This window comes from Nyctereutes procyonoides, unplaced genomic scaffold (genome assembly GCF_905146905.1).
Source record: "Nyctereutes procyonoides isolate TBG_1078 unplaced genomic scaffold, NYPRO_anot_genome, whole genome shotgun sequence".
NCBI lineage: Eukaryota > Metazoa > Chordata > Mammalia > Carnivora > Canidae > Nyctereutes > Nyctereutes procyonoides.
In genome coordinates, this window is record NW_026575134.1 from 15,845,886 (window position 1) to 15,873,592 (window position 27,707).

Sequence of the window (27,707 nt, forward strand, 5' to 3'; positions counted from 1 at the left end):
CTATCATAGGGAAGGGTTAGTAAGAAAGCTAAATGTCTTTAGGTAGGAGGGAAAATCAATATTCCGAAAACAGCCTTGACGAGTAAGTAGGGCCCTCCCTGTTTTTCAGATCTATTGGGTAAAAGTGGGTATTCAGTAAGTATTTGTTAGATTACTAAACATTAAGTGTGAGAAAGTATGCAGGTGTTTGGAACATATTTTAGAGTAGATCTGTAGATGGTTCAGCAATCTAATATATGAATTGGTAAGCTTCAATATTTAGGAAATACAGAAAAAGAAAGGTGGCTGAGAATGTTTTCTAGTCAGTAAACCAGCTTGCAAATCAAGTCTGTTTGAATGCCTTTGTGTAAATTATTAAGATAAATGTTTGGATCTGAATTAAAATTTTTACTTCTCTGAATATTATCTGATAATTGCTTTTGAAGAAGGATCATTTATTAGACTATCATGAAATCATTAATTATAGTGGGTTAACTAAATTAGAAGAATGAACTATTAATTTATTGCTTCAGCTTTGTGATTTGCATTAAAATGGGCATAAAAATGGACCAATTATTTGAATTAATCTGTGTCCTGGATTAGAGAGTTATTTAAATGGAGATTGATGGGGAAATTGTATAATTGCATACTGGAGAAAATAATTTATATCTTTTTAGCAGTAAATAATTTTAGCTTTATTTTGTCTAATTAGGAATGAGATGTCTTAAGTTGATTACTCTCATAGATTGTTTCAAGCTGTCAATTAATATAACATATAACACAATTTGGAATACTTAGGGAAACAATATATTCTTTGCATTTTAATTTTATTCCTAATTTAAATGATTATAATTTCCAGGAAGATTTATTAACAAAGTGTGAATGTGAGGGATCCCTGGGTGGCGCAGCGGTTTAGCGCCTGCCTTTGGCCCAGGGTGCGATCCTGGAGACCCGGGATCGAATCCCACGTCAGGCTCTCGGTGTATGGTGCCTGCTTCTCCCTCTGCCTATGCCTCTGTCTCTGTCTCTCTCTCTCTCTCTCTCTCTCTCTGTGACTATCATAAATAAATAAAAATTTAAAAAAAAGTGTAAATGTTTAACAAAGCAACAACCCAGCTTTCTTTATTTCAGTTCTGAGAAGAAAATGTACAAGATGAACCTAGAGAATTTTGCTGTAATAGAAAGCTAGGAAACTATCAACTCCAATGAGGGTCATTTCAAAAAGACACAGAAGCTCATGTTTTAGAAGAATTAATATTGTTAAAATATCCGTAGTACCCAAAGCCATCTATAGATTAAGTGCAATCTCTATCAAAGTCCAATGACATTTTTCACAGAAATAGAGAAAACAATACTAAAATATATATGGAATCACAAAAGACAGAATAGCCAAGGCATTGCTGAGAAAGAAGAAAAAAGCTTGAAGCATTGTACTTCCTGTTTTGAAACTATACCACAAAGCTATGGTAAAATAGTATGGTACTGGCATAAAAATAGATACATAGACCAATAGAACAGAATAAAGAAGATATGTGTATATATACAATGGAATTTTATTCAGCCATGAGAAGGAAATCCTGCCATTTGTGACAACATGGGTGTATCTTGAGGGCTTTATGCTAAGTGGAATAAATCAAGCAGAGACAATTATATATGGAATATAAAAAGCCAAACTCATAGAAACAAAGTAAAATGATTGGTTACTAGGGGTTATGGGATAAGGAAATGGCAAGATGTTGGTCAAAGAGTACAAGCTTCTAGTTATAAGATGAATAAGTCTATCCATGTAGTGGTTATAGTTATGCTATACCGTGTTACATATACTATGCTATATTGTATATACATATATGTTGCTTAGAGAGTAGGATAGACCTTGAATGGTCTCACCACAAAAAAGAAATGATTGTGTGAGGTGATGGAGGTGTTAGCCAAAGCTATCATGGAAGTCATTTTATAGTATCTAAGTGTATCAAATCAACAGTTGTGTGCCTTAAACTTATGCAGTATTATGTATTAGTTACATCTCAAAGCTGAGAGTACAAAAAGGACCTAAAAGCAGTTTGAAGGGGCTTCTACTGGCCAAACATACTACAATTTGGCCATCAAAAAGAAAAATCAACTTAGTAGATAGAAGCACATTAGATGTATTAAAATCCATGAATTTATAACGATACTTAACAGATATATAAAAAGCTACTCATTGGTTAACACAGGAGTTTGATTTACTAGAGCAGCGCAATAGGCTGAATAATGGCCTCTGAGAATATCAGGTCCTAATCCCTGGAACCTGGAAATAATTCATTTGGAAAGAGGGTCTTTGTAAATATGATTAAGTTAAGGTTCTAGAGATGGGGAGATTTACCAGGTTTATCAGGGTGATCCCAAAATGCAATCACAAATGTGTAGGAGAGAGGCCAAGGGAGGCCTTCACTAAACCACACACACCCAGTGAGAGGCCAGATAATGGAAGCAGAGTAAGAGAAACGTGAAATGTTTGCCTTGGTTATGCAGTGGTGCAGCCACAAGCCAAAGCATATTGGCAGCCACCAGATCTAAAAGAGACAAAGAATGGATTCTACCTTAGAGCTGCTGGAGGAAGTGTGGCCCTGCAGACACTTTGGTTTTGGCTCTGTGAAGCTGATTTCAGACTTAAGACTTGCAGAACTGTGAGGGAATAAACTTTTAGTCTATTTTAAGCTACCGAGTTTGTGTGGTAATGTGTTACAACAACCACAGAAAACTAATAGAGGCATAAACTTACTCTGAAAATTGATAGATAAAAGAACCAAGCATTTATCCCTTCTGTCCTGTGTGAGCTTTATTTCTGAGTAACTAAATAGCAGATGAGGGCAAGGTCTTTGTAGAAGAATGTCCTTCAATAATGCAGAAAGAATCATAGAAAATTACAGTTTTGCAATACCTAACAAAATTCTGGGTAAGACAATGATCATCAATTGATGCAGAAATCATTTGATGAAAGGCTGCTGGGGAACCTTATAATGAATGGATGAGACTGATACTTGAACCTCTGCATCAGTCTTAACATCTCAGAGACAGCCAGGTATTCTATTCCTGCTGATGTGATTCAGTAAGAAATTTGCTCTTTGGAAGTATTTTTGCCCAAAACTTGAACCTGAACCTGATCAAACCTCTAGATTTATTGACTATTTTACAGGAAAGATAGAAGATGTAATACATAAAGTAAGGCATAATAACATGTTAAGTGATACTAAAGAGATGTAGTCAGCCAATTTACGATATGGAAAATTCTACATGCCACATGACCTATTTTCTTCAACAAGTACATAACCAGTAAAACAGGAAGGGTCAGAGGAAATGTTATAATTTAAAATTGACTAGATGACAAATCAAATATGGTAAGATGTAAAATACCAATCTTTTTGGATCTGAATCAAGCAAGTGAACTCTAAGGAGACTTTAGTGGGACAAGTGGGGAAATTTGATTATTGGTTATTACATGACATTAAGAAACAATACATTTTTTAGGAATGATAATGATACTTGGTTATGCTTAAAAAAATAGGTTTTCATCTCTTAGAGCTACATACTGACAAACTTACAGATGGAGTGGTATGTCTGGGATTTGTTTTAATATAATCCAGAGAGATGGTGGAGGGGAAGGGTGGAGATGTATAGAAGAAACAAGACTGACCATATGTTGATGTTAGTTGGGGTTGGATGAAATATATGTGGGAGTTACTGATCTCCCTGTTTTTGTATATACTTGAACATTTCCATAACAAAAAGTAAAAACAGGATTAGATTATTTTAGTGCTATGAAGACCTTGATTTCAGTTTTATGGACTAATGGATGACCTCTTGAAGCAAGTTTTTTTTTTATAACATTTTTTTATCATCAAGATTTCAAATATATAAATAGTGTAAATTACTTCAATGAACCCATCATTCAGCTTCAGTTATTATTAACATGTGGTCAGACTTGTGTCATCTTTACCCCGTACGTTGTTCCTTGCAACGTATTATATTATCCATAAAAACATATATGCGTTCTCTCTATATATCTGTATGCATTATATATGTGTTATCCATGAATATATGTGCTATATCTATACGTACTATATATATCTGTGGAAGAGAAGTATCTTTTAAAATAACATAATACAAGTGGTTTTATAATTGAACAAAAATTTAACTTTTATTAGATGGAGTCAAAAATACATCCACCAAAAAAAAATACATCCAGTTATTTTTCTTGTATGCCTTATAAGGTAGCCTTGGAGTTTGATAATATAGCTATAAAAGAAGCCTTTTTAATGTAGCTATGATTCATTTTCTGTTCAGAAGTTTGGGTTCCAATACATTGTAAGTAGTCTGTTTTTTAATTTACTAATTTGACTTGTTTGAAATATCTTCTACAAATGTAAATACCAGTTAAACATTAATTCATAGGTTACAGTTTTTTTAACATGGAAAATTCAAGTCCTGAATTATGTAGTATATAATGTAAATGTTTTATAGAGAGTTTTGTAAATTGATTTTGATACTGCATTTTTTTTTATAAGGTTCTAGATAAAGCAGAATATCTAAGAGATATGGAAGCAAACCTTTTGCCTGGGTTTCTTAGGTTACAAGAATTGGTAAGTAATGTATAAGAGTCTTTTTGCCCTGTGACCTAATCAACAGATGGTCTTGTCAGAGCTTTTCGTTTTGCCAATATGACAGGTGAGAAATGAAGCTTATGTAATTTATATTTTCATTTCTCTATTATGAATTTTATTGAGCATTTTTTCCAAAATAAAAACACCTTACAATTTGATAACATTTATTCTTTAATTATTTTAGCTTTCTATTTCTATGTGAAGTGACTGACTGCTTTCTTTTAAAAGTTGTAGGTGTTTGCTAGAGTAAATGGTAGGGGCCTAGACTTTAGACTTTCTGTAAGAATTTTTAAATTTTCAGTAATCTAGGAAAAGAATCTCAAGTTCTATCTCATGGCCAGTCAGTGTCAGAACCAGCTTTGAATTACAATTTATAATTGTGCTGGCACTAAATAGTATTAATACCACTGTTAATTGTCATGGAGTAATGAGAAAAGAATAGGGATGGACTTAGTGTGCATATGTGCCAGGTCAAAACCAAATAATAATATTATGGCAGAAAAGGGTTTTGCAGAAGTTTGAGTAAAGACAACTGGGGAGAGATTTCATGGTCTACTAATACCTGTTGCATGGTATGGCAATGCTAAACTCAAAAGTTTTGAGTTTTCTATTTGTACCATAATCACAAGTGAGCAAATACTTAGTTTGATCAAAACAGTATTGTTAATCATATTTAGTTACTGTTAATTTAAGTTTTATTGATTTTATAGTTTTGTATGTAACTTACAGGTTTATTTTTGTTTTATAATCCTTTAAGTGCTTGGAGCATAAATAGTTTATACCTACCTAGTTTTATGTCTGCGTTTAAGTATTAAGTAACATTATAAATTAAGTAACATTATAAATTAATATAATGGAGAGATAAATTAATATAATGGAGAGAAATATTAATGGAAAATTAATATTTGGAGAGACAGAGCTTATGACATTTCCACTTTTGAAAAGTTAAACAGTTACTGAATATGAATATAATTACTGAAATTTGAAAAACCGTTAGAAGTTGAGAGAGGCTTTGCAAGTGCTGTTGAAATCATTGTGTGCCTAAGGTTGATTCCTGAAATCCACTTTTAGTAATAGTATTGGGTGGGGGTGCCCAATGGGAAGAAAGGAGGAGGGACAGGTGTAGCTCTTGGTAGCCATCCATAGCCATCCTGGAAATTTCCTCACACAGTCTAGCCTTTGCTAGTTAGATTAACTCTTGGCATTTTACTACTGAGACCAGGAACTCGTTGTCTTTGAGTAGATGCCTCCTCCTTCATTTCCTTTTTTTCTAGATTTATTCATTTATTTTAGGGGAAAAAAGAGAGAGAGAGAGAGAGTGTGCCAGCAGGTGTGCACTTGAGTGAAGGTAGGGGTAAAGGGAGGGGAACCTTTTGAAACAGACTCCCTGCTGAGCATGGAGCCATAAGATCATGACCTGAGCCAGAACCTAGAGTCAGACACTTAACCTACTGAGCCACCCAGGCATTCCTTTTTTTATTGTTTTGTTGTTCTGTGTTTGTGTTTTTGTTTTTGCATACCTTCATCCATTGTCCCCCATTGCTCTAGGATTCCTTGTCTGGTGTCCAGAACACATTCTTGCTGTCCTCTTGCTCTTCCACTATAGCTTTCCTTGTTTCTCCCCCCTCATGCCTAGTGGTGGTCCTCATGTGTCCCTTCATAGTAGTTAGGCCTTTCATATTTTTTTAGTTGCAATTATGGAAACTGAAGAAAATGAAGATTTATAGTAACCTAAACTCTACCAGAAAAAAGAATTGTTGTTTTGACATTTCTAGAAACATGCTTGATTTTAAAAAGTGTATTTCATTTAGGAGAAGTCAAGTAAAGACATTTCATGATTTTTTTTTTCTTTTAAGATTTTATTTATTTAGTTAGAGAAAGCACATGTGTGCACACGAGCGGAGGGAAGGGCAGAGGAGAAGAGAGAAGCAGACTCCCCACTGAGTGTGGAGCCCAATGAGAGGCTCCCAAGGTGGGACTCAATCCCAGGACCCTGAGATCATGACCTGAACCAAAGTCAGATGCTTAACTGGCTGAGCCACCCAGGTGCCCCAGCATTTTATGTTTTTTATATTAAATATTTATCTGAATAAAATTAAGTTTAAGTTATGATAGATATCATTGTATATTGAAGGTACTTTAACAGATGAGAATGTTACCAACTTAAAATCCTTAGATAGATATCTTCTATTTTTTAGACCTATTTTTGAACTGATTTTATCAAATGCTTTTTTCTTTTTTTAAGATTTTATTTATTTACGGGAGACACAGGCAGAGGGAGAAGCAGGCTCCCTTGGGGAGCCTGATGGGGGACTCAGTCCTGTGACCCTGGAATCATGCCCCAACTGAAGGCAGATGCTCAACCACTGAGCCACCCAGGCATCCCTCAAATGCTTTTAGATAATCTTTTTTTTTTTTTTTTTTTTTTTTTTAGATAATCATTTTTTAAAGCAAAATAACCCCATGCTTTGTAATCAAGATTGTATTCGGAGCATACTTTTTATCCCTATAGAAATAAATTCAAGAAGACAAAAAGCACTTTAAAGTAAAAATCTTTTCCTTTTTTTCAGAAAGAAGCTAGATTTTTGTGGAATTATTAACTTATTGAACTCAGCTATCTTTGTTAGCCAAAAAACTGGTTTTCTAAGTAATGAAAATTGGAGCATAAGATTACATATAAGTTAGGAATCAGTAAACAGTAAATCACCGTCAAAGTATGGTATAATTTGAGTGTTTGGATCCTAAGGATAGTTATAGAACAAAACAGTTATCATGTCTGCTCTGTCACCTTAGGAGATGTCAAAAAGAATATGGAGAAAAATAAAAACTTGTGTTGAAAATACAGAGGCATGTCCACAGATAAATTCTTAACTGGCATGCATAGGCCATTTGTGGCCACTCTGTAGGATAGTATACATATTGAGCTTGTTTTCTTACCCTTCCTTTTGGTGTACTGATAATACTTTCTAAATATACTTCAGAAGATGACTGTTCACTTAACAGTGGTGTTTTGTGTGTGTGTTTAATGTTTTTAATGTATATTCAACATGTTTTGCTCAGTAGTTTGTATGAAAATAGCCTTTTAAAAAAACCCTTAAAATTTCTCAATATTATATGGTTTTAAGTATGGCATATCTATTTTCCTTTAACTCTTATTTCCTCTTTGGGTTTCTGTAGCTATCTTAATGATGAGATATATTATATTCCACACCTTTTTATTGATTGAAAGCTAATGATTTCTTTGAAAATTCCCATAAAAAGACCTTGTCATTTCTATAAAGCAAACCCTTGTGTGACTGTCCTAGCTTTCATGGGTAACTGAAATGTCAATTAACCTAAAAGTTTTATGGAAATTCTAAGTAATTAGGTATGAAAATTTGCAAGTGGATGAGCTCCTTGATTAGGTTTTATAAATAAGGCTTATTAATATGCAAATAATTTGTTATATGTTGTAACTTTGCTGGATTTATTTGAAAGAAAAATTCAAATGGAATTGCTATTCTGATTAAGATTTTCAAATGCAAAGTTACTTTTATTTCTCTTTCTTTTACAGACTGACAGAAATGTGACTGTTCTGTTTCTCAGTGAAATTGTTTGGGAGAAGTTTCGTCCAAATACTGGGTGCTTTGAGCCATTTGTCTTGTATTTCCCTGATTATAGCATAGGTAAATTTTAAAACTTCATTTTGACAAATGATATTCACCAGAAGAGTTTTTGTTGTTTGAAAGATTAAGCTAGCATATTCAAATGAAATTCTTTGATACCTTAATCTGTTCAGGTGTGATGCCAAACTCAAAATGTTATAGATCTGCACTTACAGAGGTTTTATTTTGGAACTGTGAGGGGTTATTCTCATACAGTTACTAAAATTTTTTGAGTGTATTCCTCACATATTTGTGCTAATAATGGTGTATTATCACATTTTTAAATCATACTGATTACCATACTGGTAAGATGCATATATTATGATGGTAACATCTGTGTAAGTAAAAGTTAGACTAGGTTGGCAGAACACATTTAAATTGTATAGAAATCTTTATTTACCATGTATTTGGGTTAAGTACTATGTGAAATGTGTCTTTTAACTTTGTAAATCTCATTTTATTTTTCGTTAGTGTTCCTCTTATAATACCAGCTGCTAGTTGTGTTTCTTATTTCTTTTTGGTTAGTATTTAATCTTAAATTTCATAGATCTTGATTATTTTTGTCTTTGGAAGAACACTGTAGCTTTTTGTGTTGCTGAATAGTTTTGTAGATTAGTATTGTGTTGTCCCTATACAAATAGGACACTTCTGATTCAGAGTTTATAAATGCGAAGCTTAAAGTGGTTACAAGGCTATTAAAAAATAGCATTCCTTGACCTTGGCCTCATTAACACTAGCCCTCTGAACTAATCAGCTGTGAACATTCATTGTTAAGATAAACACATTTTTGCCTATTTACACCCAAACAGCAATCAAATGACACCTTCCTTTAGCTAATTAACTGAAATAGAAGAAAGGAACCCAAAATAGATGAAGGGAGCCCTTATTTTCAATAGCTTCTCTTCCATAAAAATTGTAAAAGAAAGGGGTAAGAAGAAAAGGAATAAATCAAAGGAATTCGTTTAAAAAATTCCTTTGTATCTGTGTCATTACTGTTCAAAGTTAACTTTTTTCATGACCCTTTCAGGGTGTAAGTACTGGAAAACTATTTCAAATTTAAGAAAATTATTTTTTAAAAGCTGATTTTCTACATCTTAGTGAAGTTGTATTAAAGCATGGCATAATTGTAGAATATGATTGAAAATTTTAGAAAGGAAAGATACAAAGCATCATAGATGGAGAGAATTTGGGGACATAGTTAAATAAAGCAATCTTGCCAATTTCAGAGAGTATAGCTTACTAGGTTTTTGAAGTATAATAATGAAGTCACGTTTAATCTGATAATCTGATGATTTAATTTAGGTCCTTCTGTATGCCAAGATTTTTTTTTAAAAAGCAAAACACTGTAATCACACAGAAAGGCATTCAAAAAGGAAACATTAATTGATAAACTCATCTTTTGGTAAGGCTTTTTTTTTTTTTTCCCTTCTGGTGAATTATAATGCACTTCATCAGCTTTTTGGTTTGGTTTAGTTATTGTATCATTCAGGATATATTATACTCCAATAAGCACTCTGAAAATATCAGTGACGTAGCTTCCTATCTCACAACCTTTGTCTATTGTCCTGTGTTTTACTTCTACATTTATTATAAACCCTGTATTTTTTAAAAAGATTTTATTTTTTTTATTTATTTGAGAGAGAGAGAAGGAGAGCATGAGCAGGAGGAGAGCAAAGGGAGAGGGAGGGAGAGAATCTCAAGCAGACTATGCACTGAGCATAGAGCTTGACTTGATCTCACCACCCTGAGATCATGACCTGAGCCAAAATCAAGAGTTGAACACTTAACTGTCTGAGCCACCCAGGTGCCCTATTATAAACGCCATATTAAATTATTTGGACTTGAAAGAAATAAAAAATCTTGTATTGTTTATCTTGCTTGAACTTCTTGGATATATGAATTGTATAGTTTCATCGACTTTGGAAAATTTCAGCCCTTATTTCTTCAAATACCTTATCTTTGTTACCTGTGCCCCCTTTCCTTTCCTATTCCTGGGACTGCATTACATATATGTTAGACCACTTGATATTGTTTCACTGAATCTGTTGACTTACTTAAATTTTATTAAATCTTTCTTCTTTATGTTTTATCAAGGATAGTTTTTTTCTGTCTTTAAGTTACTTTTTTTTCTACAAGTGTCTATTCTGCACTTAATCCTATCCAGTGGAATTTTTCATTACAGATCTTGTACTTTTGTTTTCCTTTGTATTTTTGAGATTTTGAGCATGTTTTAATAATAAGTTGTTTTAATATCCTTTCCTATTGATTCCACGACCTCTTTCATTTTGGGTTTGTTTCTGTTGAGTAATTTTTATCTGTTATTGGTATTCATTATGCTACTTTGTGTATTTAGTAATTTCTTTTTCTTTTTTCTTTTTTTTTAATTTAAATTCAATTGGTCAACATAAAGTGTAACACGCAGTGCTCATCTCATGACATGCCCTCCTTAATGCCTATCACTCAGTTACCCTATCCCCCAACCCCACCTCTCCTTCCGCAACTCTTTTATAATTTTTTATTGAATAATAGATACTGTGGTTTTTGTTGTTATATGCAGGACATTTTTCTAGGTAGCACTTAAATTTCTTAAAGATATATCTGATTCTTTTAGGGCATTTCTTAAGCTTTTTTGAAGGGATGTGCTGGAGTAATCTTTATTCCAGGGGTAATTTAAGCCTTCCTTCTAAGACATAGCCCTTTTGAGATCTCTACTTGTTTCTACAATATTTTGTGCATTCATTCTGACTGGTGGCAGTATGAATGATTTATAGTTCTGCATGAGCTCTGATAATTGTTTGATTGACACCTTTCCACTAATTGTTTAACCCCAGAAATTGTTCTTACTTGGCCTGTGGGGTTTTACTCTGTGCATATATAGATTGGTATTCAGACAAGACTCGGGGGATCCCTATGTAGATTTCTGGAGCTCTTTCTTTCCATAGCTCTTTCTCTCTTATACTCTACCCTGCACATTCTAACTGCCTTAAATAGCTCCCTCTACTCTGATCTGTATCTTCTCAACTTATTGGGATTAATGATTCCTTGGAACTTTCCTATACCATAGTTCTAAAATTACAGTTACCTCTTATTAGAAAGCCTGGCTGATGGCTCATTTGTTTCCTTTTTCTCAGGTATCACAGTCCTTTATTGCCTGTTGTTTGAAGTCTGAAAATAGTGTTTTTTTGTATTTTGTCCAGTTTTTAGTTTATTACAGGAGAGTATTTCTGGAGCCTCTTACTTTTTCATGACTAGAAGCTGAAGTTCCTCTTCAAGTTAGAAATGATTGTTTCTTTGTGTGTAAAGCTATTCTTTGATAGTGTAATTTTAAGACAACAGGAGACCAATCAGATGGTTTCTCCTTCCCTTTATTTACTACCTGCTAGTGCACTATTTTTGGCTTCCTATTAGAGATAGCATTTTTCCGTAAGTTTGAACAGTCCCAGATAATTAGAGTTTCTATAATGTACGGTTGTACTCTGCAATTTTGCCTGTAGTCTAACTAAGCAGCTGGTTTATTTTTATAGCCACACAATGAGCTAACTCTTATAACACTTTCATCAGGATTGGGCCAGTTGTAGCACCTAATCAACTTTCATGTGAAGCACTTAGAGTCACCAATAAGGGTTATCTAGATAGAGATGTACAGGAGGATGTTAGGAGTGCAGTCTCAGCTGGAGACTGTTTTCCAGATTTCTGCACCCATGCATTTGTAGAGCACTTTTTTCTCCTACGTATGTTCATCTGACCAACCATCCATCCCTTCTATCTCCAAGTTTTAAGGCACCTTTTAGAAACTTTCAGGTATCCAGTATTTTCCCATGCATAGTTTTAAAAAGCTTAGTAACAATAAATTTAAAATGTCTTATTAGAATGTAAGAAATACATAGACTTCAAAGTTAAGTTTCGGACTTTGTGTATTTTTTTTTTCAGTGGTCATGATTTTAAAAATGCAGATCTGATAAGAGTCTCCCATCCAGAATCCCTGCAGGGTAATATTCCAAGGATGTGGCTAGGCTTTGAAATGTTGTTCTATGTTTTTTTTTTTTTTTTTTTTTTGTTGTTGTTTTCCCTTCAGCAGCAGCCCTATCTAAAAGAGCCCCTTAAGGGATCCCTGGGTGGCGCAGCGGTTTGGCGCCTGCCTTTGGCCCAGGGCGCGATCCTGGAGACCCGGGATCGAATCCCACATCGGGCTCCCAGTGCATGGAGCCTGCTTCTCCCTCTGCCTGTGTCTCTGCCTCTCTCTTTCTCTCTCTGTGTGACTATCATAAATAAATAAATTTAAAAAAAAAAATTAAAAAAAAAAAAAAAAAAAATAAAAGAGCCCCTTAATATAGCTATAGGTTTATATGTATCCAGTGATAGGCCATATATACTGTTTGATCTTGCACCTATATCTAATTGATGTGAGGAACAAGAGAGTGATAGAGTCAAGGGCTGATGGTAAATAGCATAGTGTCTATGGTAAAAATACTCACCTAAAGGGAACCCTAGTTAAAAGGAAATTGACTTGATCAGAAATCCTCTAAGACTTTTTACTTGTTAAGTATTGCAAAAATCCTGAACCTGTGGAAAGAGGTTTAAAATATTAGTCATAGTCAAAGAACTTCTAACCAAGGAGTCTAAAGAGACCATTCATTGCACCAAGGACTCAGAGGGAATTATAATAAGGAATGAATGACTGATTTCATATACTATACCTGGGAAATTTTGAATAATGGATGGTTGTTTCTCTTTTAATTTTAACTGTGCTTCTACAATATATTTCCAGCAGGATAAAAGAAAGTTTAGGGTTCTAAACCAGTGATACAAAGAGTTTAAGATAGAAGAGAAATAAAGATACCAAAGCTTTAGGCAGAAAACATGATTGATTGATTTAAAAACTTTTTTAAAATTTATTTATTCATTCAATCATAGAGAGAGAGAGAGAGAGAGAGAGAGGCAGAGACACAAGCAGAGAGAGAAGCAGGCTCCATGCAGGGAGCCCAACGTAGGACTCGATCCCGGGTCTCCAGGATCACACCCTGGGCTGCAGGCAGTGCTAAACCGCTGCGCCACCTGGGCTGCCCCGAAAACGTGATTTATAAAAGGGGGAATGATAAAGATGATGATTTTCATAAAAACTTATGAATTCTTTTTATTTTTCAAAAAATGAAGAGCACTTTTCCAGTTTGGTGGTAGTTTATGTAGTACTCTTGTTTTTTCTAGTTGATTTACTTGTAGGCAGGAAAATAAGTAGAATATATATTATTTTTCACTCTTGATATTGATTTGCCTACAGGGATTCTTGAGATTTTCTTTAGATATAATTGTTTAATATTTGTTTTAGCAGTTTTTAGTAACTCTTTTTGGTACATTAGATTCATAATTCTTTAACCTTAGTTTCAAAAGTTGTGTTATATTTCTAATCTTGTAGCAGTTTTCTTATTCTTTAATATTTGCTGGGCTTGTATATTTATTATTATACCTCTGTTGTAAAATGCTAGAAGATAACTGGGGTTCTGGGTTAATCCTTAAGTTCATTTTTGTCCTCTGAACAGGGAACCTTCAAAAGATTCTGTCACACGATCATCCTCCAGAGTATTCAGCTGATTTCTATGCTGCCTACATTAATATTCTTCTTGGAGTTTTCTACACTGTCTGCCGAGATTTGAAAGAGCTCAGATACCTGGTGAGTGAGCATTTTACTTTTAAAAAAAGCACATCTTTTAATATTTTCCCACATAAAAATGGTGTGAGGTAGGCTAGCCACTGAAAATTTATTCTGGAAATATGGATAGGCTTTTTGAAGCTAACATTAAGTAGGTGGGTGTCTGTGCCTTAATTCAAACTTCAGTCTGATCAGAAAGCCTTCATTCATTTTTAGTTCTATCTTCTCACTCTTCCTGAGGAGTGTTCTTGTTTCCTTTTTTCTCTTTTTCTAATTGCATAAAATGTAAGACTTCATTAAAATCAAAATGAAGAGAAATAGAAGATATAAAAGCTTAATAAGTAATTGTCTTTTAATTTTTTTGTAACATTTCTTTCAGGTTTTGTGTATATAACAGTCATGGTCTGGCATCTAGATGAACTTGAGGATAGTCAGAAGCCTAATTACAGGTCTCTCATGAGCCACTGACCTTGAATTATTACTTTAAATAAGGGGTTACTTTTAATATTTATATAAATTTACTTAAAAAATTATTTAAAAGAGCAGAAAGCTATTTATATTTTGCCTGTTTTGGACTTTATCTAAATGGAAACATATAATATGCATAGGTAATTTGGAAAGTAATCATTTTTCTTTGATCTTTCTACTTTTTAATTGGATGTGAAGGGGAGGAGGCAAGAATATCTTGTTTCCTTTTTAGAAATGTTCCATTAATACTAAGATTTTATCTACATGTAAGAGAAAGTAGTAATATATCTTAGGCTGGAAAACTGTTATTTTAAAATAAACGGATTCTATAGATCTTAGCACATTTTCTTTTACTCTTTGCACTGAAGAGTCACTTAGAGGGATTCAGTATGTGTTTGAATGTGTGTTGGAGACAGAATGTAGAAGAAGGTGACCATTTAAAATTGTGTTCACATTTAGTGTGTTTTCTAAGTTTTAGATTTTAGGCTTCTTCTGATTTAGATATAGCTATTAAGTGTCTTCTCAGTAGGGAAGAAACAAGAGACAAGCTGTTCTAGATCAAGCCCATCACTAACATCTGTCCAGCAGTTGAACGTCTTGGATCCCTGGTGCCCAAAAGGGCTTACAGAGAGGAGGGAGGGTCAGTACACAGTCCTTGTATAAGGTGGAGTCACAGGAAAATACTCCTCCACCACCTGGGATGTAACTCGCAGTTAACACAACTTAGCACTGATGTCCTTGAATCCTGTGGGAATCTGTCCTGGAAGATTGTCCCATGGACGTTTGGAGTGTGGGAAGAGGTGGGTTCCGGGCTGCAGGATGGTGAAGGCAGCTGGCACCGAGTTTTCTGCCTTGCACATAACTCACCTGTCTCACATGCCGCTGACCGACCCAGCATAATTCTACTTCTAACGGTCATGACTCTCAAATCTGAAATTCTTTCATGTATTTTTCAAACTATTATTATTATTTTTTTATGAGCAAGAATTGTCACAATTCTGAAATGGTTGCAGATCTGTCCCCTTGGTCTCCGTTGACTCAAGAGGACAGTATACACCAATGTGTTTCTATACATACTAGTTATTTTTACTTATTTATGATATGATTGTATGCTAGGGAAAAATGGTCCCTGAGAACTAAAATAGATTAGATTATAAAATTTTGCGAATAAAGAATCATGGGGTCTGGCTTCACAACATAGTTTCATAAGTATTATAATACAACTACCTCTTAATAATAGCCAGTTTTATTGAGTACTTATTGTGCACTGGCCACTGTTTTAAGCCTTTTACCAATATTGACTCAATTCTTGTAACAACCCTCTGAAGGAAGGCATTATCACGAATTTTCATTTTATAGATGAAGAAACACAAGATGAGTCATTTACCAGCCGTATGTTCTTGGCAAGTTAACCTTTTTGAACTTGAGTTTTCTATTAAGTAGGTTTAATACCTGCCTCAGAATTTTGTGAGGTTAAAAAAATCACACACACACAAAAGCAAACACATGTAAAATGCCTGATAGCTGAAGGAGATCAGCTAATTTTAGTTCTTTTCCTCCCTCTGTTGAGCAGAGGTTCATAGACCTAAAATCTATTGTAATCTTACTGTCTTCAATGACATCAACCATGGCGTGGCTATGGAGACTGCTCACCAAAACTGCTGTAGGATTTTGCATCATATTAAAGTCATGTTATTAAAGAAATATGAAGTTTGAAGGATGACCTGTCAGAACAGCTATCATTCTGTTGATTGCCAGGTTTGGTTTGAGAGATGGCTGGGTGAGTGGGTGTCCTTCATCATTCTTTTATATCTTCATACTGATTGATTTATGAATGAGGTTGACTTTTCCACATAGAGAAGAGCTATTTTTTGGTGAAAGGTACTTAAGGGGGAAGCACAGAGTCTTCAATTAGGAGAAATAACTTAGTTTGGTTTGTTTTCCTTTTATTTTTTCTTGTTTTTTTGATTAAAGTATAGGGTACATAGAGAAGAGCACAAGGGGTGCCTGCATGGCTCAGTGGGTTAAGTGTCCAACTTTCGATCTCAGCTCAGGTCTTGATCTCAGGTCATAGTTAAGTGCCACTTCGGGCTTCATACTGGCTTTGGAGCAGAGTTTAAGGGAAAAAAAAAGTAAAGCACAGCACAGAAACAATACATATATATCACAGTGAATTATACAAAATGGAAACATATGTAAACATAATCCAGATCAAAAAGTAGAAAATCCAAGGAACCCACTTCATGCTTCCTCCCAATCTCTACTTCTTCTTCCCTCCCCAGAAGTAATCAGTATCTTTGCTTTGAACATAAAAGGTTGGTTTTGCCTGTTTTGGACTTTATCTAAATGGAAACATATAATATGCATTCTTTTTTATCTATCTACTTTTGCTCAACATTTTGAGATATTCATCCATGTTAAATGAAGCTGTGGCATATTTTAAGTGGTCTCGTAGCCATCTTTAGACTTGGGGTGAGCAAGAAGCCGTATTTAGCTAGCTTTTCCAGTTGGGCTTTTACTGGATACCTTTATTTTTGGCCTTGAATAATTAAGAATTCTTTTTGTATTACAACCATGTTCAGGGATCCCTGGGTGACGCAGCGGTTTGGCGCCTGCCTTTGGCCCAGGGCGCGATCCTGGAGACCCGGGATCGAATCCCACGTCGGGCTCCCGGTGCATGGAGCCTGCTTCTCCCTCTGCCTGTGTCTCTGCCTCTCTCTCCCTCTCTCTGTATCTCATGAATAAATAAAATATTAAAAAAAAAAAACATGTTCAGTGGTATTGGCATGTTAATAGTTTGCTCTCATTAGTCTATTAGATACAGTATTTATAAGATAATGAAACTATTGGATAGTTTTAAATTTAAAGATTTCAGAAGCAATTTCTAATTTACAAAAAAAAACTGCAGGTACATTAAAAAGAACTTTTCCTTCTTTTTTTTTCCTCAGATAACCTGAGATAAGTTTGTGATGTGATGCCCCCCCTTGACCCCAAATACTTTAGTGCATATATGTGGAAGGCATTCTTCCACATAACTACAGTACAACCATCAAAATGAGAAAGTGGCCTTATTGCTTCAACCTAATTCAAACCCTATTCAGTATTTGCCAGTTGTCACAGTAATGTACCTGGGAGCAAGAGTCCAGTTCAGGATCACAAACTGCATTTAGTTGCTGTGTTTCTTGAACTTTCATCTGGAACAGTTGTTCAGTCTTCGACTTTCATTGTCTTGAGTGAGACCTTTGAAGATTACAGTCCAGTTGTTTTGTGGAATCAACTTCAATTTGGATTTGTCTAATGTGTGCTTGTGGTCAGATTCAGGTTATGCATCTGATAGGAATATCACAGAAATGATGCTTTGTTCTCATTGCAGTTTATCAGATGTTACAGGATTTCATTTTGTTTTGTAACTGATAATGTTCACTTTGATCATTTGGTGAAGATGGTATTTTTTTCTCCTTTTTGTGGGGAAGTACCTTTAAACCTTATAAATACCTTACTCTTCATCATATCTATCTGGCTTCAAGATATCCTTATTTAAGATTAGGGTAGTTACCAGGTGGGTGACACCTAATCACATGAGCATTTTAAAAGCAGAATTTTCTGTGGCTGACCAAAGAAGAGGAAGTCAGAGATTGGAAACATACTTTAACTTCTCTATAAGGTGGGGATGATAATAATAATGTCTACCTCATTGACTCATTTAGAGGATTTTATTTTTTAAAGATTTTATTTATTTATCCATGAGAGACACAGGTAGAGGGAGAAGCAGGCTCCCTTTGGTGATCCCAGGACCCCAGGTTCACACCCTGAGCCAAAGGCAGACACTCAACCATTGATCCACTCAGGTGCCCCTCATTTTAGAGGATTAAATGAATTAATGCATGTAGTAAGGCATCCATTGCTTGATTAAATTAATGTTAGTACAAATGTTCTCAGTTCTGATTTTTATTTCTCTAATGTTTCAGAGATGAAATGTAGTCTTAAAAAGGCAGAAGAGTTCAGAGATTATATCTCTGTGACCTTGGAATATTGGAATATGTCTTTACATTTGTACTTGAACATGTGTATTATTAGCTTTCTGTGGCTGCATAACGAAATGCCATGAATTTAGTGGCTTGAAGCAACACACGTTTATTAGCTGACAGTTCTGTAGGTCAGAAATGCAGGCACTGTTGCTGGTTTCTGCTCTGGATGTCACTGATGAAATTAAAGTTTTGGCTAAACTGTATTCTCATATTGAGGTTCTGGGAAAAATAGCTTCCAGGCTCATTCAGACTTGACGGAATTTGGGGGTTTTTTGGCTGTAAGAATGAGGTCTGAAGCTGTCCTGCTGGTTGTCAACCCAAGTCTCAGGCCTCTTAGAGAGCACCTGTATTCTTGGCATGGACCTACCCATTTACCAGCCAGCAAGGGTTTATTGAATCTTGCACTCCTAATCTCTGATTTCTGTGACTGGCCAGAGAACACTGTCTGCTTTTGAAGGGCTTGTATGATTAGGTCAGACTCATCTGATTGTCTTTCTCCCATAAATAGTACAGTCTTTGAGACTTTGATTACATCTACAAAATTCTTCTATAGCAGTACCTAAATTAGTGTTTGAATAACTGGGAGAAGGTGTGCCTATCTATCAGGGGCTGACAGTCTTGGGGAGCTATCTTAGAGTTCTGTTTACTACAATATACATGTATCAGATGAGGGTTTTTTTCTTTTTTTAAGTTTTTATTTAAGTAATCTCTGCATCCAACATGGGGCTCGAACTCACGATTCTGAGATCAGGAGTGACACACTCTTCCGACTGAGCCAACCAGGTGCCCCATCAGATGATTTTCTGATAAATAATTTCAAATAGAATAATGACGTTTTAGTGAAAATCTCCCTGAGGGAAGAGTTGGAAGTTTCCTAAATTGCCTATCTCTGTCTTGTGGCAGCTTAGTCACTATTCACAATGGATCTTAAAGCAATGTAAGTTTTCCTTGGCAATATGGGAAATGGTTTTTTCACCTAGATCAGAGTTCAATAATATTGCACCCTCAATTGGGATGCCTGGGTGGCTCAGTGGTTAAGTGTGCAACTTTGGCTCAGGGAGTGATCCTGGGGTCCTGGAATCAAGTCCCACATCAGGCTCCCTGCATGGAGCCTGCATCTTCCTCTGCCATGTCTCTGCCTCTCTCTGAGTGTCTCTCACAAATAAATAAATACAACCTTTAAAAAAATTGCACCCTTATTGATTTAGAAATAAATTCCCAGAACATCTCATAAATCCATGATCATGAATTCAGGGACTGGAATCTGTCTGTAGGCAGATTACTCGGCTGATAAATGAGTATCAGAAGGGTGCAAATGTCAGGAATAAGTGAGATAGTAGGTGGCCATAACTAATAATTATCATATTATACTTCTGTTAATATTATGAGCATGATCATTTGCTGAGCACATGGTCATTTCTTAAAGTTATGCCTCTGTCTTGCCTACCCTGCAACCACTTTTCATGAATGTGACCAGGTAAGAGTATAATATATACTTAAGGTTTAATGGAGAGATAAATGGGAGGAATGTTCCGTGGGAGTGAAAATTTATTATATAAAAAAATTATCTAAAAATTATATCTGCTTGGGTTTTGGAATTATTTTTTTAATTTTATTAGCAGCCTTTTTATTTCCATTCTCTGAGTAGTTGGGAGGACAGTTTAAAATACCAGTGGACCTGAAGTTAGATTTGCTGTAAGTAATCCTAATACAAGGAAGTAAGATTCGCTTATATTTGAGGATTTATATTGGGCATAATATTGGAGAGCACGTTTGAATGTTAATAGTCAAAGGTGTGAAAATTATTTTTTTTAAAGATTTTATTTATTTATTTGGGATAGAGAGCACAAGCAAGGCAGAGGGAGAAGCAGACTCCCTGCTGAGCAGGGAGCCCGATGTGGGACTCCATCCCAGGACCCCAGGATCATGACCTGAGCCATGACACTTAACTAACTGAGCCACCTAGGCGCCCCATGAAAATTATTTTGTATTTGGACAGATTATTTTGTCAATTGCCTTTTTTAATGAGGTCTAGGATTTATAGATTTCCTTAGACACAGAGCTTGTATTTGGATAGTTAAGGGTACTCACAATTATAGTTTTAATATACTCAGCAAGTTCTTATGGAATGACATGGGGAAAATACTAACTTACTAAAGTAAAACAGGAAAATAGTCTCCTAAAATTATCTTCATTACCTCTTTACTGCTATTTGTAAATGATTAAGCATATATTTTAATGTTTGGGCCAAGAAAAAAAAAAGCAGTTACTCAATTTGTTTACCAGTTACTCCTGATATTGTGACATGTTACTGAATTATGAAGCAGTGTTCTGATCTGAAAACCTGAAACTAAGAAAGTTGGCCTCTCTACACTTAATATTAACAGAGTTTGGAAGATTTTTCTACCCTAAACAGTTGCTTTTTATGGAGTAAAATAGGAAAAACTGTTTAAAGGATTATTAGTTCTCAGCTCCCTCTTACCTTCTAGATTTGAGGTTGGATAGTTACACATTTACATCTCTCTTTCACCAGGCTTTATTATGGAATCATTTAAGTAAGAAATACTTGCAATCAAGTTCATAGTAATAAGTGATAGCAGTGTGTTTTTATCAGTTTCCTCAAACTGCCTCTCAGTAGAATTCCAGTGTTGATTCATGGAAAACTATGAAGTAATTATGATTAGTTAGTGCTTCTTGGGGGTGCCTGGGTGGCTCAGTAGGTTAAGCATCTGTCTTCAGCTCAGCCTTCAGCTCATGATCCCAGGGTCCTGGGATGGAGCCCAGTGTTGGGCTTCCTGCTCAGTGGGGAGTCTGCTTCTCCTGCCCCTCCCCCCTGCTCATGTTTGTGTATGCTCTCCCTCTATTTGGAAATAAGAGTTAGTACTTCTCAGACTTTGGAATACATAGAATTTTTGGAGAGATTGTTAAAGCATGGATCCTGGATCTCATTCTTAGAGGTTCTGATCTAGTATGCCTGGCATGGTGCCAAAAACTTGAATTTATCGTCATTTCCGGTGGTATTGCCAATCTCATAATTTTGAATTGTACTGAATGAGATGATGTTTGATTTGTGAGAATGTTCAGACCTTGGAAAGTAACAGGTTAATTCTTTGGGCTAGTGGTATTGTGTGTTTTATGGTCCTTTGCAACAGAATTATAAACTAAAATGACAAATTACGCTTTACTATATTACTTTATATCTAGAAGCAAATACATTAGGATTTAGTCAATTCAGGAGTATTTTACATGTTTTACTGTCATTTTCGATATTTGTTTTATTGTTGTAATAAGCTATAATATTTTACTTTAATTATATTGAAATAAAATTGCCTACATTCTAATAAACATTTTACTTGAAAATAATTCCCAGTTGTGGTGGATAAGTGCTTTTTCTCTTTTTTTCCTTTTATTTACAGGCAGTGCTTAATTTTCCTAAATATTGTGAACCCGTGGTTAAAGGAGAAGGTAACTATGTAATTTTACTTCTTAATATTTGTTTTGAAGCAATTTCTGTAAGATCTGAATTTTTGAAATTTTTCTGTCTTTTGGGGTAGCAAATGAACGTGATACTCGCAAACTCTGGAGGAATATTGAACCTCATTTGAAGAGAGCTATGCAGACTGTTTATCTCAGGGAAATATCAAGGTAATTTTCTGTTTAGTGTGTATAATATTTTTATCTTTAGTTTGGAGGTTTTTTCTACTAAAGTGTATATGTTTTCCTTCACCTTCTTAACATTAGGAAAACATGAGTTTTGAATCATTTCTTCTTACTTTTAGAAGGACAGTTTTTAACCAGTATATCACACAGTTTGAAGCAAGGCATATATCTCACAATTGCTGTTTTTTTTTTTTTTTTTAAGTCTGGAAAGCTACAGAAAAATCAGCTCTAGCTTTGTTTTTTATATTTGTGTTAGATATTTGAATAGGTTTAATGAAAACTTGATTATTAGAGCAATGTGTAAATCAAGTCGTAGGTCTACACTTGTCTTATTAGAACTTCATAGGTAGTGAAACTACTCAGGAGATATGGTAGCATTTAGTGCAATGGGAAGAACGGGGTTTTGATTTCTATTTTAGCCATTTTCTGCCTTGTGTGATCTTAGCAAGTCACCTAGAAACCTCTAGGCCTCAGCTTCCTCCTCTCACAGTTCTTCCAAAATTTAAAGAATGTGTGTGAAAATGTTTTGTGAATGATACAAGTGTCTTACAGGTGAGTAAGCCTCAGTTACAAAACAATATAGGAAATTTAAAAACATCAACAACACAATCTACTTTTCTTTCTGGTCAGTAGTGTTACAATTTTTCTTTCATAAATACCTTAATCTGTAATTACTTTTCATACTAACTTTGCTTTTCATTTAATTGATTAGGGTTGCTGGGTGGCTGACTGGGTGGCTCAGTTGGCTAGGTGTCTGCCTTTAGTTCAGGTCATGATTCTTGGGTCCCTCTGCCCCTGGAACTGAGCCCTGGATCTGGGGCCCTGCTCAGCAGGGGGCCTGCTTCTCACTCTCCCTCTGTGCCTCAAGCCCTGCTGTGCTTTCTCACTCTCTCTCAAATAAAATCTTAAAAAACAATTAGCTGATTAGACTATAATTCAGGGAGAAATTTACGTTTTTAAATAAATAGAAACATTACAAAGGTACTGTTGTTCTCTTCAGTAATAAGTTATTTGATGATTTTCGGAAGTCACAGAGTAGAAAAGTTTGTGATCTGCTTTTTTAAAGGTAGGAAACTTTGGATGCTTGTTAAAATGATTTTACATGATAATGAAAGTACTTAGAGTTTCCTGTAGGGTAGTGATGGCCACATATCCAGTTTTCTTCACAAGGTCAATGAGGAGAGCAGAGGTACTCCTGGGTGTCTCAGTGGTTGTGTGTCTGCCTTTGGCTCAGGTTGGGATCCCGGGATCCTGGGATCGAGTCCTGCATCAGGCTCCCTGCGTCTGCCTATGTCTCTGCCTCTCTCTGTGTGTGTTTCTCATGAATAAATAAATAAAATCTTTAAGAAAAAAAAGATCAATAAGGAGAGCAGATAAAATCACTCATAACTCTTGCCTGCATTATAACTAGGAGACTATGGATTTAACTACAAACTTCAATTTATATGTAATTAGTGAAAGGAAGGCAGGGGAGCCAGCTCTGGAGCTCATGCTGATGTAAAACATTAGGCAGTGACTGCAAGGAGAGGACAGAGGGAGTAGGAGATGGGGTCACTAGTAGTGGTGAAAGACAGATGAAATCACTTTAGGATTTTTGGACCGGTCAGTGAGTTTTGGCTTCAATGTAAAGTCACCAGCCTCATTGGCCCCTTATAAGAGAGTCAGCTCTCTAACTCCAAAAGTCCTAGATGGCATCTTCTGATAGAAGGCTGTTCCACCTAAAATGAAAATCTGTTGTTTAGTGCAGCCACTTTCATTCACGATCTTAGCTAGATCTGGAATAACGCTGCAGCTTTTATGTCAGCACCTTCTGCTTCACCTTGCACTCTTACGGAGACGGCTTCTTTCCTTAAATCTCGTGAACCAACCTCTACTAGCCTTAAACTTTTTCTTCTTTGGCTTCCTCTCCTCTCTCAGCCTTCATAGAGAGTTAGGGCCTTGCTCTGGATTATGCTATGGCTTCAGGGAGTGTTGTGGCTGGTTTGATCTTCTGTCCAAACCATTAAAATGTTCTCCGTATCAGCAGTAAAGCTGTTTTGGTTTCTTATCATTTGTGTGTGCACTGGAGTAGCACTTTTCAGTTTCCTTTAAGAACTTTTTCTTTGCATTTACACTTTGGCTAACTGTTGGTGCAAGTGGCCTAGCTTTTGGTTTATCTCAGCTTTTGACAGGACTTCCTCACTAAGCTTAATCATTTCTAACTGGTGATTTAAAATGAGAGACCGGGACTTTTTCTTTCACTTGAACACTCAGAGACCATTGTAGGGTTATTAATTGGCCTAATTTCAATATTGTTGTGTCTCCGGGAATAGGAAGGCACAAGGAGAGGAGGAGATGGGGGAATGGCCAGTCCATGAGCATTAAAGTTTGCCACCTTCTATGGGTGTGGTTGGTGACCCCCAAAACAATTAGAATAGTAATATCAAAGATCACTGATCACAGATCACCATAAGAAATAATAAAAATGTTTTTTTTATCCATTCATCTTTCGATGGACACTGAGGCTCCTTCACAGTTTGGCTATTGTGGACATTAGAAATGACAAATACCCACCATTTGCTTCGATGTGGATAGAACTGGAGGGTATTATGCTGAGTGAAATAAATCAATCGGAGAAGGACAAACATTATATGGTCTCATTCATTTGGGGAATATAAAAAATAGTGAAAGGGAATAAAGGGGAAAAGAGAGAAAATGAGAAGGAAATATCAGTGAGGGTGATGGAACATGAGAGACTCCTAACTCTGGAAAATGATCAAGGGGTGGTGGAAGCGGACGCAGGCGGGTGGGGGGTTGGGGTGACTGAGTGACGGCCACTGAGGGGGGCACTTGACAGGATGAGCACTAGGTGATATGCTGTATGTTGGTAAATCAAACTCCAATAAAATTTTTTTTTAAATAAAGAAATAATAAAAATGAAAACATTTGAAATAGGGGGTGCTTGGGTGGCTTAGTTGGTTAAGTGTCTGCCTTTGGCTCAAGTCATAATAAAGCCTGCTGAGCAAGGAGCCTGCTTCTCCTTCTCCTTCTGCCATTTCCCTCACTCATGCTCTCAATCTCTCTCAAATAAATCTTTAAAAAAAATTGAAATAGTATGAGAATTACCAAAATATGACAAAGAGACATGAAGTGAGCAATTTTGGGAAAAATGGCACTGATAGACTTGCTTGATGCAGGCTTGCCACAGACCTTCCATTTGTAAAAAATGCACTATCTGCAAAGCACAGTGAAGTGAAGCATGGTAAAATGAAGTATCCCTGTATTTCTATAATTTTCAGCTATGCTTGCAGGTTTAAAAAATATATTCAGTTTGATTTGGGATATTTAGTCCTGGTCTGACATTTATTTTTAAATTAGTATTTTAAGGGCTGAGTTACAGAGTTGAGAGGGTCCTTAGAGATCATTGCGTCTAACTGCCTTATTTTTTGGTGAGAAGGTTACTGATTTATTCAAGGTCATACAGCTAAAACTTGTCTTTCAGGGCAGGTTTTTTCCTTGCACTGTAGTATATTTCCTAATGAATTTGATTTGTCATATCATCACTTCATATTCTTAATAGTATTTGAGGCTGTTTAATAGTTTTAATTGTAAGATCAGAGGGAGACAGTGGAAATGGCATGAACTTTATAAGGATTCAGTTCTTAGCTCCATTACTGACTGGCTGGGTGTTCTGGGGCCTGGGGCAACTTAACCTATGGTCTTCAACTTTCTATTTTTTTTTAATAGTTTATAAGATTTTACTTATTTATTTCAGAGAGAGAGAAGGAGCAGAGGGAGGAGCAGGCTCCCTGTTCCACAGGAAGCGCAATGTGGGACTTGATCCCAGCACCCTGAGATATGACCTGGGCCGAGGGCAAGAAGTTTAACTGACTGAGCCACCCTAGTGCCCCCATTTCAAACTTTTTCATTTTTATTGTCTCTTATGGTGATCTGTGACCTGTGATCTTACCATTTTAATTGTTTTGGGAATCACAAACTGTACCCACAGAAGATGGCTGCATCTGATATGCTCACTGGAGCATTGGGAGTTTTACTGAAGGATAGGTGATATTTATTTATTGGTACTTTTAGGTAGCTTCAAAATTATGATCAGGAAAAGAGATTAAAAAATTATCATTTGGGGGACCTGGGTGGCTCAGTGGTTGAGCGTCTGTCTGCCTTTGCCTCAGGTTGTGATCCTGGGGTCCTGGAATTGAGTCCCACATCAAGCTCCCTGCAGGGAGCCTGCTTCTCCCTCTGCCTGTGTCTCTGCCTCTCTCTGTGTGTCTCTCATGAATAAATAAATAAAATCATAAAAATCAGCATGTGGATATTGCTATGTAAGTTTATATTGTTCTAATACTCACTAAATGATTTCATTGAGGTATCAACATGTACATTACATGTATATATTGTCTTATTTATAAGGAGATAGACTATTTCCTTCAATCAAAAAATTTAGTTTTTCTAGAACTCTTTTAAGTACAGTATATTGATTTTTATATATATTTTCAAACCATTACTGCTCTTCTATTTTCTTTCAGTTCACAGTGGGAAAAGCTACAGAAAGATGACACAGATCCAGCACAACTGAAAGGTATCAAAGGAAGTATTGAGACAGTGAACAGAGACATTTCTTTAATTACTAATAATCAAGATACTGAAGTTAATACTAAAGATAGCATCAGTCAATAAATAATGTTACAGAAAAGAATTTACAAACTACGATGATACTTTAATTAATGATTTTGTCTTAAATGAAGCTCCAGTTTATGAGAGGAAATAATTTGAATACCAATTTTACATTTTCTAAATGTTGGATTATATCATGTAGAAATTAAGCAGTTTAATTTCTTTAAGTGCTTTTGTTCAGTTGGGTGACACAATTTTATCATATATGTATTTCTTGAGTTTTATGTTAACTCAGTTTAGGGGATGCATTTCTATTGGTTATATTTAAAACTGCTTTGTGCTTTTGTTTTCTTTAAAGAAGCTATTACTTTGGATTTATCCCAATAGAACAACTTTACTTAAAAAAAAATGAGCGAGTATCTAAAATACTCTTATTTTAAAAAGTAGATCACTGGCTAGTGATTGAAAGAAATAGTGTGAAATTAAGTGGTGTTGCAGTTCTTTTTACCTATTTTGGTTTCTAAGTGCCCTAGATGCTATATAAGTAATTTTCAATTGTGTGTTCTAGTAGAAAGAAATAGATGCTGGGCATTAGAAAATCTCAATAATTGGTCCCTAACTGTATGACCTTGAGCCCAACTCAGTGTCTGCATCTAAAATGAACAGAAAGGTGCCTAGGTGGCACAGTCACTTAAGTGTTTGACTCTTAGTTTCAGCTCAGGTTATGATCTCAGGGTCCTAGAATTGAGCCTCCCACATCAGACTCCATGCTTGAGATTCTCTCTCTCCCTTTCCCTCTACCTCTCACACTTGTGCTATTTCTCTCCCTCTCTAAAATAAATAGATCTTTTAAAAAATAAAATGAGAAGAATATCTAAGTTACTGTGAAGATTTAGAGATGCCTCGGTAATAAGGTGGCACCTCACAGTGTCTGACACATACTAGATATTCAGTAAACATCAGATTCCTAACTTTTCTGTAAACATCAGTGCTATTTGACTTTCTTTGTTTTTCTTATCCATTCAGTTAT

The 27,707-nt window shown here is 35.5% G+C and overlaps 1 protein-coding gene across 4 annotated transcripts in view; it reads left to right on the forward strand.

Moving 5' to 3' along the window:
* ORC5 (origin recognition complex subunit 5) overlaps positions 1–27,707 on the forward strand; it is an 80,533-nt gene that overhangs the window by 9,464 nt on the left and 43,362 nt on the right. For all 4 annotated transcript variants that reach the window (XM_055300953.1, XM_055300955.1, XM_055300954.1 and 1 more), the window contains exons 4-9: positions 4,524–4,598; positions 8,173–8,284; positions 13,801–13,931; positions 21,823–21,871; positions 21,961–22,051; positions 26,590–26,642. In XM_055300953.1, the coding sequence (XP_055156928.1) occupies positions 4,524–4,598; positions 8,173–8,284; positions 13,801–13,931; positions 21,823–21,871; positions 21,961–22,051; positions 26,590–26,642 (511 nt within the window). The remainder of the gene's footprint in view (positions 1–4,523; positions 4,599–8,172; positions 8,285–13,800; positions 13,932–21,822; positions 21,872–21,960; positions 22,052–26,589; positions 26,643–27,707) is intronic.